This window comes from Anomaloglossus baeobatrachus, chromosome 1 (assembly GCF_048569485.1).
Source record: "Anomaloglossus baeobatrachus isolate aAnoBae1 chromosome 1, aAnoBae1.hap1, whole genome shotgun sequence".
Lineage (NCBI taxonomy): Eukaryota > Metazoa > Chordata > Amphibia > Anura > Aromobatidae > Anomaloglossus > Anomaloglossus baeobatrachus.
This window is the reverse complement of record NC_134353.1, coordinates 89,620,433-89,636,358: the sequence shown is the minus strand read 5'-3', so window position 1 is coordinate 89,636,358 and position 15,926 is coordinate 89,620,433. Positions and strand designations below refer to the sequence as shown.

At 53.3% G+C, this 15,926-nt stretch overlaps 1 protein-coding gene across 1 annotated transcript in view; it reads right to left on the bottom strand.

Annotated features, from left to right (window-relative positions):
- The window catches only part of NCAPG (non-SMC condensin I complex subunit G), a 246,325-nt gene that overhangs the window by 35,788 nt on the left and 194,611 nt on the right, over positions 1–15,926 (bottom strand). The window contains exons 16-17 of the mRNA XM_075333625.1: positions 14,605–14,779; positions 14,361–14,522 (exon numbers count right to left, since the gene is read on the bottom strand). Coding sequence (XP_075189740.1) covers positions 14,361–14,522; positions 14,605–14,779 — 337 coding nt within the window. The remainder of the gene's footprint in view (positions 1–14,360; positions 14,523–14,604; positions 14,780–15,926) is intronic.

Here is a 15,926-nt window from a genome sequence, read left to right as displayed (position 1 = left end):
ACACTGAGCCCAGCCCTTGACAACGTCAGGGGGGAAGGGATAACGTGTATCCTTAAGGCGCTTGGAAAAACGCTTATCTGGACAAGCTCGGTGTTTCTGGACTGCCTCTCTGAAGTCAGAGTGATCCAGAAACGTACTCAATGTACGCTTGGGAAACCTGAAACGGAATTTCTCCTGCTGAGAAGCTGACTCCTCAATTGGAGGAGCTGGGGGAGAAATATCCAACACCTGATTGATGGTCGCTATAAGGTCATTCACTATGGCGTCACCTTCAGGTGTATCTAGGTTGAGAGCGGCCTCAGGATCAGAATCCTGATCTGCTACCTCCGCTTCATCATCCAGAGAGTCCTCCTGCTGAGACCCCGAACAGTGTGATGAAGTCGAGAGAATTTCCCAGCGAGCCCGCTTAGGCGGCCTGGGACTGCGGTCCGTGTCAGAGACCTCACCCTGGGACCTATGGGTCACCCCAGGAGCACTTTGCTGCTCCAACTGAGGGGGGCCTGGGGTCAATGATTCAACAGTGCCCGTGGCCTGAGTCACCGGTCTGGACTGTAAGGCTTCTAGTATCTTAGCAGACCATTTATCCATACTCTCAGACAGTTTGTCAGCAAATACTGCAAACTCCGTCCCTGTCACCTGGAGAGTGGTAGCAGGTGGTTCCACCTGGGCCACCAGTAGCAGAGGCTCCGGCTGAGTAAGTGCCACAGGGGCCGAGCATTGCACACAATGAGGATCGGTGGAACCTGCCGGTAGTATAGCCGCACATGAGGTACAGGTTGCAAAGTAAGCCTGTGCTTTGGCACCCTTGCTTTTTGCGGACGACATGCTGTTGTCTCCTCTGAGTACAATCCAGGAGGGTATATAGCCAAAAATCAACAGTGCGACCGTACAGTGTAAATGTATAGCATATAAGCATATATATATATGTACACTTCGGCACTCAGTGGGGCCAGCACCCAGGTGCTGCTTACCGACCGCTCAAAGCGGTTGTGTGATCACCAGATTCCCTGCCTGGGCCTCCCAGAGCCGTGTTGTCTCTCCTCTCCAGCGTCAGAAGTGCTGACAGGAATGGCTGCCGGCGTTCTGTGGGGAGGAGGGGGCCGTGGGCGTGCCCCAGAAAGTGCGGGAATCTGATGCCCCACTGTGCTGACTGAAAGGGGAGGAGGATACAAAGTATGCTCCAGCCCTCAGCGCTGACGTCCTGTGCAGCGTCCCGCCCTTCCCCTGACTGGCAGGCCTGGGGGCGGGAATATGCGATACTAGGCCGCAAAAGCCGGGGACTAAAGTTATAAGCGCGGCCGGCAAATAAGCGCGGCCGGCGCGGTAGTCCCCGGCGCACTAACACACCCAGCAGTGCTGCAGTGTGTATGGCACAAGCGCTCCATGCGCGGTCCCCCAGGGGGACACAGAGTACCTCACAGTAGCAGGGCCTTGTCCCTGACGATACCCGGCTCCTGTCCAGCAGATTCCCCAGGGGCTGCGGAGGGAGCACGGTCCCAGTGCCTGGAGACCGATTAGGATCCCACTTCACCCAGAGCCCATTAAGGGATGGGGAAGGAAAACAGCATGTGGCTCCTGCCTATGTACCCGCAATGGGCACCTCAACCTTAACAGCACCGCCGACCAGAGTGGGGTGAGAAGGGAGCATGCTGGGGGCCCTGTTATGGGCCCTCTTTTCTTCCATCCGACATAGTCAGCAGCTGCTGCTGACTAAGATGTGGAGCTATGCGTGGATGTCAGCCTCCTTCGCACAAAGCATAAAAACTGAGGAGCCCGTGAGGCACGGGGGGTGTATAGGCAGAAGGGGAGGGGCTTTACACTTTTAAGTGTAATACTTTGTGTGGCCTCCGGAGGCAGAAGCTATACACCCAATTGTCTGGGTCTCCCAATGGAGCGACAAAGAAATTCCCTTCTTCTTTGTCGCTCCATTGGGAGACCCAGACAATTGGGATGTCCAAAAGCAATCCCTGGGTGGGTAAAAGAATACCTCGATAAAAAATAGCCGAAACAACGGTCCCTTCTTACAGGTGGGCCACTGCCGCCTGAAGGACTTGCCTACCTAGGCTGGCGTCTGCCGAAGCATAGGTATGCACCTGATAGTGTTTTGTAAAAGTGTGCAGACTCGACCAGGTAGCTGCCTGACACACCTGCTGAGCCGTAGCCTGGTGCCGCAATGCCCAGGACGCACCTACAGCTCTGGTAGAATGGGCTTTCAGCCCTGAAGGAATCGGAAGCCCAGACGAACGGTAGGCTTCAAGAATCGGTTCCTTGATCCACCTAGCCAAGGTTGACTTGGAAGCTTGCGACCCCTTACGCTGTCCCGCGACAAGGACAAAGAGCGCATCAGAACGGCGCAAGGGCGCCGTGCGTGAAATGTAGAGCCTGAGTGCTCTCACAAGATCTAACAAGTGCAAATCCTTTTCACATTGGTGAACTGGATGAGGGCAAAAAGAAGGTAAGGAGATATCCTGATTGAGATGAAAAGGGGATACCACCTTAGGGAGAAATTCCGGGACCGGACGCAGAACCACCTTATCCTGGTGAAACACCAGGAAGGGGGCTTTGCATGACAGCGCTGCTAGCTCAGACACTCTCCGAAGTGATGTGACTGCCACTAGGAAGGCCACCTTCTGCGAAAGGCGAGATAAAGAGACATCCCGCATCGGCTCGAAAGGTGGCTTTTGGAGAGCCGTCAGCACTCTGTTAAGATCCCAGGGTTCTAGCGGACGCTTGTAAGGTGGGACTATGTGGCAAACTCCCTGCAGGAACGTACGGACCTGCGGAAGCCTGGCTAGACGCTTTTGAAAAAACACGGAAAGCGCCGATACTTGTCCCTTGAGAGAGCCGAGAGACAAGCCCTTGTCCAATCCGGATTGAAGGAAAGAAAGAAAAGTGGGCAAGGCAAACGGCCAGGGAGTGAAACCCTGATCAGAGCACCAGGATAAGAAGATCCTCCAAGTCCTGTGGTAGATCTTGGCGGACGTTGGTTTCCTGGCCTGTCTCATGGTGGCAATGACATCTTGAGATAACCCTGATGACGCTAGGAGCCAGGACTCAATGGCCACACAGTCAGGTTGAGGGCCGCGGAATTCAGATGGAAAAATGGCCCTTGAGACAGCAAGTCTGGTCGGTCTGGGAGTGCCCACGGTTGACCCACCGTGAGGTGCCACAGATCCGGGTACCACGATCTCCTCGGCCAGTCTGGAGCGACGAGGATGGCGCGACTGCAGTCGGACCTGATCTTGCGTAATACTCTGGGCAGCAGTGCCAGAGGAGGAAATACATAAGGCAGTCGAAACTGCGACCAGTCCTGAACTAACGCGTCTGCCGCCAGAGCTCTGTGATCCTTGGACCGAGCCATGAATGCCGGGATTTTGTTGTTGTGCCGAGACGCCATTAGATCGACGTCCGGCGTTCCCCAGCGGCAACAGATCTCCCGAAACACGTCCGGGTGAAGAGACCATTCCCCTGCATCCATGCCCTGGCGACTGAGAAAATCTGCTTCCCAGTTTTCTACGCCCGGGATGTGAACTGCGGAGATGGTGGAGGCTGTGGCTTCCGCCCACAGCAGAATCCGCTGAACTTCTCGGAAGGCTTGAAGACTGCGAGTGCCGCCCTGGTGGTTGATGTACGCAACCGCCGTGGCGTTGTCCGACTGTATTCGGATCTGCCGTCCCTCCAGCCACCGCTGGAACGCCTTTAGGGCCAGATACACTGCCCTTATCTCCAGAACGTTGATCTGAAGGGAGGACTCTGTCGGAGTCCAGGTTCCCTGAGCCCTGTGGTGGAGGAAGACCGCTCCCCACCCTGACAGACTCGCGTCCGTCGTGACCACAGCCCAGGATGGGGGCAAGAAGGATTTTCCTTTTGACAAGGAAGTGGGAAGAAGCCACCACTGAAGAGAGGTCTTGGCTGTCCGTGACAGCGAAACGTTCCTGTCTAGGGACGTCGGCTTCTTGTCCCATTTGCGGAGGATATCCCATTGAAGTGGACGCAGATGAAACTGCGCAAAGGGAACTGCCTCCATTGCTGCCACCATCATCCCTAAGAAGTGCATGAGGCGCCTCAAGGGGTGTGACTGACCCCGAAGAAGAGATTGTACCCCTGTCTGTAGTGAACGCTGTTTGTCCAGCGGGAGCTTCACTATCGCTGAAAGGGTATGAAACTCCATCCCGAGGTAAGTCAGCGATTGGGTCGGTGTCAAATTTGACTTTGGGAAATTGATGATCCACCCGAACCTCTGGAGAGTCTCCAGAGTGACGGTCAGGCTGTGTTGGCATGCCACCCTGGAGGGTGCCTTGACTAGAAGATCGTCTAAGTAAGGGATCACCGAGTGGCCCTGAGAGTGTAAGACCGCCACCACTGCTGCCATGACCTTGGTGAAGACCCGTGGGGCTGTCGCCAGGCCGAAAGGCAGTGCCACGAACTGAAGGTGTTCGTCCCCGATGGCGAAACGCAGGAAGCGGTGATGCTCGGGAGCGATTGGCACATGGAGATAAGCATCTTTGATGTCGACTGATGCTAGGAAGTCTCCTTGTGACATCGAGGCGATGACAGAGCGGAGAGATTCCATCCGAAACCTTCTGGTGCTCACATGCTTGTTGAGCAGCTTGAGGTCTAGAACGGGACGGAATGATCCGTCCTTTTTTGGCACCACGAACAAGTTGGAGTAGAATCCGTGACCATGTTCCTGAGGTGGAACGGGAATCACCACTCCTTCTGCCTTCAGAGTGTTTACCGCCTGAAAAAGTGCATCGGCTCGCTCGGGGGGCGGAGATGTTCTGAAGAAACGAGTCGGAGGACGAGAACTGAGCTCTATCCTGTAACCGTGAGACAGAATGTCTCTCACCCATCGGTCTTGGACATGTGGCCACCAGGCGTCGCAAAAGCGGAAGAGCCTGCCACCGACCGAGGATGCGGTTTGTGGAGACCGAAAGTCATGAGGAGGCCGCCTTGGGGGCGGTTCCTCCGGCGGTCTTTTTAGGACGTGACTTAGACCGCCATGCCGAAGAGTTGCTCTGGCCCTTCTGTGACCTGTTGGACGTGGAGGATTGGGACCTGGCTGAGGGCCGAAAGGACCGAAACCTCGATTGAATCTTTCGCTGCTGAGGTCTGTTCGGTTTAGACTGGGGTAAGGACGAGTCCTTTCCCTTGGATTGCTTGATAATTTCGTCCAATTGCTCGTCAAACAAGCGGTCGCCGGAAAATGGCAAACCGGTTAAGAACTTCTTGGAAGCAGAGTCTGCCTTCCATTCGCGTAGCCACATGGCCCTGCGGACTGCCACCGAATTGGCGGATGCTACCGCTGTACGGCTCACCGAGTCGAGGACCGCGTTCATGGCGTAGGACGAAAAAGCCGACGCCTGAGAAGTCAAAGACACGACCTGCGGAGTAGCGGTGCCTGTGACCGCCTTAATCTCAGTCAAACAAGCTGAGATAGCTTGGAGCACCCACACGGCTGCAAATGCTGGAGCAAAAGACGCACCTATGGCTTCATAGATGGATTTCATCAGGAGCTCTATTTGCCTGTCAGTGGCATCTTTGAGCGATGAGCCATCTGCCACTGATACCATGGATCTAGCCGCCAGCCTAGAGACTGGAGGATCCACCTTGGGACACTGAGCCCAACCCTTAACTACATCAGGTGGGAAGGGGTAACGTGTGTCATTAAGGCGCTTAGTAAAGCGCTTGTCCGGATATGCTCTGTGCTTCCGGACAGCATCCCTGAAGTTAGAGTGATCGAAAAAAGCACTCCTTGTACGTTTGGGAAACCTAAACTGGTGTTTCTCCTGTTGTGAAGCTGACTCCTCAACAGGTAGAGTTGGAGGAGGAAGTTCTAGCACCTGGTTAATGGACGCTATAAGGTCATTTACAATGGCGTCTCCTTCAGGTGTATCAAGATTGAGAGCACCGTCAGGATCAGAGCCCTGAGCTGCAACGTCCGCCTCATCCTCCAGAGAGTCCTCATGCTGAGACCCTGAGCAGCGTGATGAAGTGGATGAAGGTACCCAGCGAGCCCGCTTAGACGGTCTGTGACTACAGTCCGAGTCGGAGTCCTCCCCGTGGGACCTATGTGTCACCTCAGGAGCAGTTTGCTGCTCTAACCGAGGGGGGCCTGGGGTCAATGATTCAACAGTGCCCGGGGCCTGTGTTACCGGCCTGGACTGCAAAGCTTCAAGTATCTTAGCAGACCATTTGTCCATAGACTGAGCCATGGATTGTGAAAGGGAGTCAGAAAGTTTCTCAGCCAACACTGCAAACTCTGTCCCTGCCACCTGGACAGTAACTGCCGGTGGTTCTACCTGAGCCGAGGGTCCCACCAGTGCCTGAGGCTCCGGCTGAGTGAGTGTCACAGAGGCCGAGCATTGCACACAATGAGGGTAGGTGGAACCAGCAGGTAACATGGCCGCACAAGAGGTACAAGTTGCAAAATAAGCCTGTGCCTTGGCACCCTTGCTTTTTGCAGACGACATGCTGTTATCTCCTCTTAGCAAACAGTGAGGGTATATAGCTAAGCAAATACTGCAGCCGAGCAGAGCAAATGTATACCCAATATGGATATATATATATATATACACACTGTGGCACCCAGGGGGGCCAGCACCTGTAACAGGTGCGGCTTACCGACCGCGCACAGCGGTTGTGTGTCCACCAGATTCCCTGCCTGGGCCTCCCAGCGTTATGAGCTCTTTCAGAAGTTCTCCTCCAGCAGCAGCGATGTAATAATGGCTGCCAGCGTTCTGTGAGGAGGAGGGAGCCGTGGGCGTGCCTTAAAAAGTGCGGGAATCTGGTGCCCCACGGTGCTCAGTGAGGGGGGGAGGAGGATACTAAGTATGCTCCAGCCCTCACCGCTGACGTTAAGTCTAGCGTCCCGCCCTTGCCCCTGACTGGCAGGCCCGGGGGCGGGAATATGCGGTACTAGGCCGCAAAAGCCGGGGACTCGAGTTATAAGCGCGGCCGGCAAACAGGCACGGTCGGCGCGGTAGTCCCGGCGGCCCCAAACACAGCGCAGCTGCTGCAGTGTCCGATCCACAGGCGCTCTATGCGCCGTCCCCAAGGGGACACAGAGTACCTCAAAGAAGCAGGGCCTGTCCCTGATGACATCCAGACTCCTGTCCGTCAGGATCCCACAGGGGCTGCGGAGGGAGCCCGGTCCCAGTGCCTGGTGACCGGCTAGGATCCCACTTCTCCCAGAGCCCCTAAGGGATGGGGAAGGAAAACGGCATGTGGCTCCAGCCTGTGTACCCGCAATGGGTACCTCAACCTTAACAGCACCGCCGACCAAAGTGGGGTGAGAAGGGAGCATGCCGGGGGCCCTGTGAGGGGCCCTCTTTTCTTCCATCCGATAAAGTCAGCAGCTGCTGCTGACTAAAATGTGGAGCTTGCGTGAATGTGTGCCTCCTTCAACACAAAGCATAAAACTGATGGGCCCGTGATGCACGGGAGGGTGTATAGCAGAGGGGAGGGGTTACACTTTTTAAAGTGTAATAACTTTGTGTGGCCTCCGGAGGCAGAAGCTATACACCCAATTGTCTGGGTCTCCCAATGGAGCGACAAAGAAAAGTGAATTACAAAATTGCAGGGCATCATCAATTTAATATGAATCAACACCTTGCATACAGAAATGCTATATGAAACCCATGACCCCCCCAAAACATTGAATGAGGGTCACGCATATGGCGCTCATTTAACTTTGATGCTCAAAGTGGCCACCGTCAGCTGCAATGCACATCTGGACTCTGGACAGCATACTGTATCTTGCTGCACGTTGTGCAATATGTTAGGTGACACGTTTGCACAAGCATCTGTGATACGTCGTCGTAGGTCCTGCAATGGTGGTGGAGGGGTCGCATACACCTGCTGTTTGATGTGACCTCACAGAAAGAAGTCCAATGGGGTCAGGTCAGGTGAGCATGGAGGCCACTGCACGCAGCCACCATACCCAATGACTTGTAGGAAGGTCTCCATGAGGTATCGCTTCACGTCCGCAGCCTTGTGAGTTTTACACGTTCTAATCATAGCATTTCTGTATGCAAGGTGTCGATTCGCATTGTATTGATGCCCTACAACTTTGTAATTCACTTTTTTTCTCCATCTCGTTCTGTTTTTGAGATAAAAGAAGGGAATTTTGTTACTTACCGTAAATTCCTTTTCTTCTAGCTCTTATTGGGAGACCCAGACGATTGGGGTATAGCTACTGCCCTCTGGAGGCCACACAAAGCACTACATTAAAAGTGCAAGGCCCCTCCCCCTCTGGCTATACCCCCCCGTGGTATCACGGGTACTCCAGTTTTAGTGCCAAAGCAAGAAGGAGGAAGCCAATAACTGGTTTAAACAAATTAACTCCGAATAACATCGGAGAACTGAAAAACCGTTCAACATGAACAACATGTGTACCCGCAAACAACAAAAAAACATCCCGAAGGACAACAGGGCGGGTGCTGGGTCTCCCAATAAGAGCTAGAAGAAAAGGAATTTACGGTAAGTAACAAAATTCCCTTCTTCTTCAGCGCTCTATTGGGAGACCCAGACGATTGGGACGTCCAAAAGCTGTCCCTGGGTGGGTAAATAAATACCTCATGTTAGAGCTGCAAAACAGCCCTCCCCTACGGGGGTGTCACTGCCGCCTGCAGGACTCTTCTACCTAAGCTGGCATCCGCCGAAGCATAGGTATGCACCTGATAATGCTTGGTGAAAGTGTGCAGACTGGACCAGGTAGCTGCCTGGCACACCTGTTGAGCCGAAGCCTGGTGACGTAATGCCCAGGACGCACCCACGGCCCTGGTGGAGTGGGCTTTTAGCCCTGAAGGAACCGGAAGCCCCGCAGAACGGTAGGCCTCTAGAATTGGTTCTTTGATCCATCGAGCCAGGGTGGCTTTAGAAGCCTGCAACCCCTTGCGCGGACCAGCGACAAGGACGAAAAGTGCATCGGCCCGGCGTATGGGCGCCGTGCGGGAAATGTAGATTCTGAGTGCTCTCACCAGATCTAGCAAACGTAAGGCCTTTTCATACCGGTGAACCGGATGAGGGCAAAAAGAAGGCAAGGATATATCCTGATTAAGATGAAAAGAGGATACGACCTTAGGAAGAAACTCCGGAATGGGGCGCAGCACAACCTTGTCCTGGTGGAACACCAGGAAGGGAGCCTTAGATGACAGAGCTGCCAGCTCAGACACTCGCCGAAGCGATGTGATCGCAACAAGAAACGCCACTTTCTGCGACAGCCGAGAAAAGGAAACTTCCTTCAGAGGCTCGAAGGGCGGCTTCTGGAGAGCAACTAGTACCCTGTTCAGATCCCATGGATCTAACGGTCGCTTGTACGGGGGCACAATATGACAGACCCCCTGCAGGAACGTGCGCACCTTAGGAAGACGTGCTAGACGCTTCTGAAAAAACACGGATAGTGCCGAAACTTGCCCTTTAAGGGAGCTGAGCGACAAGCCCTTTTCTAACCCCGATTGCAGGAAGGAAAGAAACTTGGGCAATGCAAATGGCCAGGGAGACCCTCCCTGAGCAGAGCACCAGGACAAGAAAATCTTCCACGTTCTGTGGTAGATCTTAGCCGAATTCGACTTTCTAGCTTGTCTCATTGTGGCAACGACTCCCTGAGATAATCCAGCAGATGCTAGGATCCAGGACTCAATGGCCACACAGTCAGGTTCAGGGCCGCAGAATTCTGATGGAAAAACGGCCCTTGGGACAGTAAGTCTGGTCGGTCTGGCAGTGACCACGGTCGACCGATCGTGAGATGCCACAGATCCGGATACCACGACCTCCTCGGCCAGTCTGGAGCGACGAGTATGACGCGGCTGCACTCGGATCTGATCTTGCGTAGCACTCTGGGCAAGAGCGCCAGAGGCGGAAACACGTATGGGAGCTGAAACTGCGACCAATCTTGAACCAAGGCGTCTGCCGCCAGAGCTCTTTGATCGCGCGACCTCGCCATGAATGCCGGGACCTTGTTGTTGTGCCGGGATGCCATTAGGTCGACGTCCGGCACTCCCCAGCGTCGACAGATTTCCTGAAACACGTCCGGGTGAAGGGACCATTCCCCTGCGTCCATGCCCTGGCGACTGAGGAAGTCTGCTTCCCAGTTTTCTACGCCTGGGATGTGAACCGCGGATATGGTGGATGCTCTGTCCTCCACCCACATTAGAATGCGCCGGACTTCTTGGAAGGCTTGCCGACTGCGCGTCCCTCCTTGGTGGTTGATGTATGCCACCGCTGTGGAGTTGTCCGATTGAATTCGGATCTGTTTTCCTTCCAGCCACTGTTGGAAGGCCAGTAGAGCAAGATACACTGCTCTGATCTCCAGAACATTGATCTGAAGGGTGGACTCCTGCGGAGTCCACGTCCCCTGAGCCCTGTGGTGGAGAAATACTGCTCCCCACCCTGACAGACTCGCATCTGTCGTGACTACTGCCCAGGATGGGGGCAGGAAGGATCTTCCCTGAGACAATGAGGTGGGAAGGAGCCACCATTGTAGAGAGTCTTTGGCCGTCTGGGAAAGCGAGACTTTCCTGTCCAGGGACGTTGACTTCCCGTCCCATTGGCGGAGAATGTCCCATTGAAGTGGGCGCAGATGAAACTGCGCAAAGGGAACTGCTTCCATGGCTGCCACCATCTTCCCTAGGAAATGCATGAGGCGCCGCAAGGGATGCAACTGGCCCTGCAGAAGAGATTGCACCCCTGTCTGTAGTGACCGCTGCTTGTCCAGCGGAAGCTTCACTATCGCTGCTAGAGTATGAAACTCCATGCCAAGATACGTTAGTGACTGAGTCGGTGATAGGATCGACTTTGGAAAGTTGATGATCCATCCGAAAGACTGTAGAGTCTCCAGCGTAGCATTCAGGCTGTGCTGACATGCCTCCTGAGAGGGAGCTTTGACCAATAAGTCGTCTAGGTAAGGGATCACCGAGTGTCCCTGAGAGTGCAAGACTGCTACCACCGCCGCCATGACCTTGGTGAAGACCCGTGGGGCTGTCGCCAGACCAAATGGAAGAGCTACGAACTGAAAATGGTCGTCTCCTATCACAAAACGTAGAAAACGTTGATGTTCTGTAGCAATTGGCACGTGGAGATAAGCATCTTTGATGTCTATTGAGGCAAGGAAGTCTCCTCTGGACATTGAGGCAATGACAGAGCGGAGGGTTTCCATCCGGAACCTCCTGGCGTGCACATGTTTGTTGAGCCGTTTTAGGTCCAGAACAGGACGGAACGAGCCGTCCTTTTTTGGAACCACAAAGAGATTGGAGTAAAACCCGTGCCCTTGTTCCTGAGAAGGGACTGGGATAACCACTCCTTCCGCTTTTAGGGAATCCACCGCCTGCAGCAGAGCATCTGCTCGGTCTGGACGTGGGGAGGTTCTGAAGAACCGAGCTGGAGGACGAGAATTGAACTCGATTCTGTACCCGCGAGACAAAATGTCCGTCACCCACCGGTCTTTGACCTGTGACATCCAAATGCCGGAAAAGCGGGAGAGCCTGCCCCCGACCGGCGATGCGGAGGGGGGGGGCTGGAAGTCATGAGGTAGCCGCTTTGGAAGCGGTACCTCCATTTGCTTTCTTGGGGCGTGTGTGAGTCCGCCACGAATCTGAGTTTCTTTGCGTCCTCTGAGTCCCCTTGGACGAGGTAAATGGTGTCTTGCCCGAACCTCGAAAGGACTGAAACCTCTGCTGCCACTTTTTCTGCTGAGGTTTGGATGTTCTGGGTTGTGGTAAAGAGGAGTCTTTACCCTTGGACTGCTTAATGATGTCAGCCAATGGCTCGCCAAACAGTCTATCTCTAGATAAAGGCAAACTGGTTAAACATTTTTTGGAACCAGCATCTGCTTTCCAGTCCTTTAACCACAAGGCTCTGCGCAAAACTACCGAATTGGCGGACGCCATTGAGGTGCGACTGGTAGATTCTAGGACCGCATTGATAGCGTAAGACGCAAACGCCGACATCTGCGTGGTAAGGTGCGCCACTTGCGGCACTGCTGGATGCATGATAGCATCCACTTTTGCTAAGCCAGCTGAAATAGCCTGGAGTGCCCATACGGCTGCGAATGCCGGAGCAAACGACGCGCCGATAGCTTCATAGACAGATTTTAACCAAAGGTCCATCTGTCTGTCATTGGCATCTTTAAGTGAAGCGCCATCCTCCACTGCAACTATGGATCTAGCTGCAAGTTTGGAAATCGGGGGGTCTACCTTTGGACACTGTGTCCAGCGCTTGACCACCTCAGGGGGGAAAGGGAAACGCGTATCTTTAGATCGTTTAGAGAAACGCCTTTCTGGGTGAGCGTCGTGCTTCTGGATTGATTCTCTGAAGTCAGAGTGATCTAACAAAGCACTCAATTTACGCTTGGGATAAAGGAAACAAAACTTTTCCTGCTCCGCAGCCGCCTCTTCTGCTGAAGGGGCTGGGGGAGAAATATCCAACAGCCTATTGATGGCTGAGATAAGGTCGTTTACCATGGCATCCCCATCCGGGGTATCCAGGTTGAGAGGGGTTCCAGGAGTGGATTCCTGATCACTCTCATCAGACACATCACAGGGAGACTGATTGCGCTGAGACCCTGAGCAGTGTGAAGACGTCGAGGGTCTTTCCCAGCGAGCTCGCTTAGGGTGGCTGGGGCCATCATCTGAGTCATAATCCTCGGCCTGTGAAGCCGGGGACCCCCCTGTGGGCTGGATACATTCCAAGTAAGGGGGACCTGAGGACAGAGGCCTCGCCGTGCCCAGAGACTGCGTCCCATGCATAGATTGCAAGGTTTCAAGGATTCTTGCCATAGACACAGACATATTATCTGCAAAAACTGCAAAGTCCGTCCCTGTCACCGGGGCAGAACTTACAAGCGTCTCAGCCTGGGTCGCTACCTCTCCTGACTCCGGCTGGCGAAGCAGCACCGGGTCGGAGCATTGCACACAATGGGGGTCATCGGAGCCTGCTGGTAGATTAGCCCCACATGCAGCACACGCAGTATACACAGCCCTTTTTGCCTTGGCCGCCTTGCGTTTTGAGGATGACATGTTGCTGCTTCCACAGAGCGATCTGGGATATGCAGCCAGAAGCGCACCTCACAGTGCAAGAAATACAATATCTATATATCTGTACCCAGTACACTGATACACAGTGAGGCACTAGAGGGACCAGCACAGAAAAATCGCTTACCGCCCGCTTAAAAAGCGGGTGTGTGGTCGCCAGATAGCCCCTAGTCCAGGTCTCCCAGAGCCTTGCGTCCTTCCTCCAGCCAGGCATGCATGTAATGGCTGCCGGCGTCTCGAGAGAGGAAGGGGGGCGGGCCCTGGGCGTTCCTGGCCAAGAGCGGGAAGCCTGCTTCCCTCTGTGCCAAGTGAGAGGGCTGGAGCATGTAAAACAGGCTCCAGCCCTCGTCGCTGCTAGCGAACAGCGTCTCTCCCCTACCCTGAATGACAGGGTGGGGGCGGGAACGAAACGGAGCTGCCGGCGTCCTAGGCCCAAAAAGCCGGGGACTAAATTTATAACCGCCGCCGCCGTAAAAGCGCGGACGGCGGATCCCCGGCGCACCACAAGTCACAGCAGCGCCGCCCGGTCCAGAGGGGGTCGGCGCTGCGTTCCCATACACAAAAAAGTCCCCCAGTAATCTGTAGGGACACTAACTCCACGTTGCGGTCCCCGGCGCACTACAACACCCAGCCAGCCCGGAGTGTGTCTGTGCCTGCCGGGGACACAGAGTACCTGTATGATGCAGGGCCTGTCCCTGATCGTACTCCTGCTCCGTCTCCATCAGGTTCTAATGGGTCTGTGGATGGAGCCCGGCATCAGAGCTGAGAGGCCGGCAGGATCCCACTTCCACAGAGCCCTACAAGGGGATGTGGAAGGAAAACAGCATGTCAGGCTCCAGCCCTGTACCAGCAATAGGTACCTCAACCTTACAACACCATCCAGGGGTGAGAAGGGAGCATGCTGGGGACACTATATGTGTCCTCTTTTCTTCCATCCGAAACAGTCAGCAGCTACTGCTGACTAAAATCTGTGGAGCTATGCATGGAATGTCTGACCTCCTTCGCACACAAAGCTAAAACTGGAGTACCCGTGATACCACGGGGGGGTATAGCCAGAGGGGGAGGGGCCTTGCACTTTTAATGTAGTGCTTTGTGTGGCCTCCAGAGGGCAGTAGCTATACCCCAATCGTCTGGGTCTCCCAATAGAGCGCTGAAGAAATGCTGTTATTTTCCACCAGGTGGCACTATAGGTGGTTTCATTGCGTAGCACATAGCTACTTTACTATACCTAGACACCACTTCTATGCCTATAGCTGCCGCCGTTCTCAAGTTAATGGCGGTGGACAGGATATGGGAGGACACACTGTATAGACAGGGGTACACACGCACCTCCATAGCAGCATCCAGTACAGGAAGCAGATCTTTTGCAAACTCCTTCGATAGCTCGAGAGAACACAATGATTTTGCATAGATGCGAACATCTGGAGAAGTGTGATCTTTCATTATTTCATTGCAAATTTTAAGAGCCAGGTTGTCATGAACGGTGGAGATCTGAAAGACAGGTTGAGGGCGATCTTACCAGGAAAGTCAAATCCAGAATCAATAGATCACAGAGAGCCAAGATCACACTAACCTGGTAGTCCGGAGGATTTGTCGCTTGCTGCTTTAGGCCGCTGGGTCTTGTAAGATCCACTAGGAGCTCAGCAACATTGGAAACATCCACGTCAGCCAGAGGGGATGAGGCCGGAGCATTAAACAGTGTTTGTAGGGTCGGGAGGAAAGACTCTGCGAAGCAATCCTGATTTGTTCTATGGAAGAACGGAGAACATGTAATCAAAATGGACATTATATACAAAATAAATAAATAAATAGTAATAATAGATATATATATATATATATATATATATATATATATATATATATATATATATCTATCTTACACACAATACATACAGCATGTAAACCGTATAATGACAAAATAAAATAGATTAGATAGGTTTTTATGGTAAGGGTATTTTATATAAGAAAAATTAATAAATTTCACTATTGTTATTTAATTGCTTAACACAGGTTGGTGTGTGGGGTATGGAGAGGTCACAGGATCTGAGCATGCATCATATGTGGCTTCTGCTTGTAACAGCAGCAGCCAGAAAAAAACCCTCAAGTTTATTACTTTTCACATATTAGATGCTAAGGTCATCAGCTGACAGCAGAACTTAGAGAATAGTGTTCCCCCGTGGTCCCCACATAGCTTTCTCATGAGCCAGATCAGACACCCCCATACTTTGCACTGACGAGGGGCAAGCACCCCGAAACACCGTGTCTGCAAATTGGGATTCTGATCTGGCTTATATATCCTGAGTCATATTGCAAAGGATTGTCAAAAATCCACTTGTGACTTTTAGGATCGCTACTTCCAATAGGTGGCGCTGTGCTAGAGTTTGTCTCCTTTACTGGAGAGACAATTTGAATATTTCCCAGAGGGGCATTGCAGCTATAAGTCCCCTTACCTGGCAGCCAGACTGGCTTGCAAAGTCTCCTTAAGGAGAATAGTGTTCCCCCGTGGAATTTTAGGGGCATTGCAGCTATAAGTCCCCTTACCTGGCAGCCAGACTGGCTTGCAAAGTCTCCTTAAGGAGAATAGTGTTCCCCCGTGGTCCCCACATAGCTTTCTCATGAGCCAGATCAGACACCCCCATACTTTGCACTGACGAGGGGCAAGCACCCCGAAACACCGTGTCTGCAAATTGGGATTCTGATCTGGCTTATATATCCTGAGTCATATTGCAAAGGATTGTCAAAAATCCACTTGTGACTTTTAGGATCGCTACTTCCAATAGGTGGCGCTGTGCTAGAGTTTGTCTCCTTTACTGGAGAGACAATTTGAATATTTCCCAGAGGGGCATTGCAGCTATAAGTCCCCTTACCTGGCAGCCAGACTGGCTTGCAAAGTCT